Source organism: Hibiscus syriacus, unplaced genomic scaffold (assembly GCF_006381635.1).
Source record: "Hibiscus syriacus cultivar Baekdansim isolate YM2019G1 unplaced genomic scaffold, ASM638163v2 tig00000091_pilon, whole genome shotgun sequence".
Classification (NCBI taxonomy): domain Eukaryota; kingdom Viridiplantae; phylum Streptophyta; class Magnoliopsida; order Malvales; family Malvaceae; genus Hibiscus; species Hibiscus syriacus.
This window is the reverse complement of record NW_024061762.1, coordinates 70,122-71,994: the sequence shown is the minus strand read 5'-3', so window position 1 is coordinate 71,994 and position 1,873 is coordinate 70,122. Positions and strand designations below refer to the sequence as shown.

At 34.5% G+C, this 1,873-nt stretch overlaps 1 protein-coding gene across 1 annotated transcript; it reads left to right on the top strand.

The window, feature by feature from the left end:
• The first annotated feature begins 1,375 nt into the window (after window positions 1-1,375).
• Window positions 1,376-1,873, top strand: LOC120120213 (thioredoxin H-type-like). Its single transcript, XM_039139922.1, has 2 exons — window positions 1,376-1,504; window positions 1,583-1,873. Exons 1-2 carry the CDS (start codon window positions 1,376-1,378, stop codon window positions 1,730-1,732), a joined length of 279 nt encoding a protein of 92 aa, XP_038995853.1. The 3' UTR covers window positions 1,733-1,873.

Below are 1,873 nucleotides of genomic sequence, written 5' to 3'. Positions count from 1 at the left end.
AAAAGTTCTCTCCCCATCGTGGGGCAACTAAGCAGCTAAAGATCTTAGGTGAACGAACTCCATGCAGTAATTGATATAGATAGGTTGAACGAACTCCAGGCAATAATTGATAGATAGATGGCAACGGATTTCTAAAAATCTTAAAAAGTGATTATAAAATTCTAAGAGGAAAAAATATATTATCAATAAGAAATAAAATATATTTAAAATATATGATATTTAATAATTTTAAAATGAACAACTGCTTTCATCCACTCCGCTCTCAATCTATCATTGGCAGCAGATATCTACTGTTTCTTGTGAAGTCCCTTTGGATGTGGCGGCGTTTATCCGCAGAATTTGTACCACCACCTTCAGCTGCCTCATCAGCATCTCGAATCCTCGTGATTTTTCATCAACATTGGCCTTAAACCGAGTTATGTATTTTTTTTAATTAAATTGTCCTGAAATATGTTCATCATCAATGTTTTGCGCTCGAGATGTTCTTTTCGTTACGTTAAAAGGGAATATTGGTACGGTACACTCATTCATATATAATGGCAATATCGTATTCAGGCAGAATCTAGGTCTAGGCCCATTTGCCACACCCTTAATCTGCCTATTTATTCTACACAATAGAGAATAGAGCCGCAGAGGAGAAATTGTTCATTTTTGTAGTAAAAAGGAAAATTATCTGTTTTTGAAGATCTAAGCGACAATGGCAGCAGCAGAAGGACAAGATCAGTTGCCACACTATTGATCATGGAAGGAGCAACTCCAAAAGGGCAATGAATCCAAACAGCGGTATTTTGTTTTTTTTTTATTTTAATTCTTCACTAATGGATCTGATCTGTTTTCATCTGCTTCAAATAATATTATATATTCTGTCACTTGTTTGTTTTCTATGTATGGATTTAAAAAAATTCCCAGTTAATCTAATATTATTCAGTCAATTTCACATACTAAAACTAGGATCGTGTGTGTAAGCTGATTAATTTATTATATTTTGATGACATATCGTATATTGTTGCTAAATAGCAAAAAGAATACCATCAATTAGAGGAGTTTAGGATTTTGTGTGCATCAATTAAGATTTGATGTGTTTATTTATGAGGAAATTCTGTTATAGCCCCAATTAAGTTTTGTAGCATGTTTTTCAATTCTTGTAAACAAAGTGCTGAAGAAAGATATAGTAACAGATTGATGTTATATTATACACGTGACATTAATAAATTTTAAGGTTGGCAACTGTTGGTGGTGAATTGGTGATGACTAATCAATAACAGATGTTAATGGTGATGTTGATGTTTGCTTATTCTTTTTTTCGATTAACTTGAAATCGTTCTTTACCTTTTGCTTCTTCATAAATGGTAAAGGATTACTGCTTATACGTTAAATGCAGATGGTGGTTGATTTCACTGCCTCATGGTGTGGACCCTGCCGTTTTATTTCACCCTTTCTGGCTGAACTGGCCAAGAAGTTTCCTAATGTCATGTTTCTCAAGGTGGATGTGGATGAATTGAAGGTAACATGGATGCGGCGTCCAAACGAATCGAGAAGTGAAAATGTCAATAGAACTGATTGTTTTTTCTTTTGTTTTCAGGAAGTTGCTGCTGAATGGGGTGTGGAGGCTATGCCAACTTTCTTGTTCCTCAAGGAAGGAAAGGAAGTTGGCAAAGTGGTTGGTGCAAAAAAAGAAGAGCTTCAGCAGGCTGTGACAAAACATATGACTACTGCTTCTGCTTCTGCTTGATGGAGATGATTATTAGTACTACTTTTATAATGTTTTGAGGAACTTATTATCACATACAAGCATCTTTGATGTGCTGGTATTAATCTACACATCTCTATGTTGAACCCTATGTTTCTATATCATTTGAGGATTTTTTTTATA

Excerpts from the sequence above, each read along its gene's own strand:
- LOC120120213 (XM_039139922.1), top strand. The coding sequence starts at position 1,376 with ATGCAGATGGTGGTTGATTTCACTGCCTCATGGTGTGGACCCTGCCGT. Across the intron at positions 1,505-1,582 it reads TGGATGTGGATGAATTGAAG|GAAGTTGCTGCTGAATGGGG; the intron begins GTAACATGGATG and ends TTTTGTTTTCAG.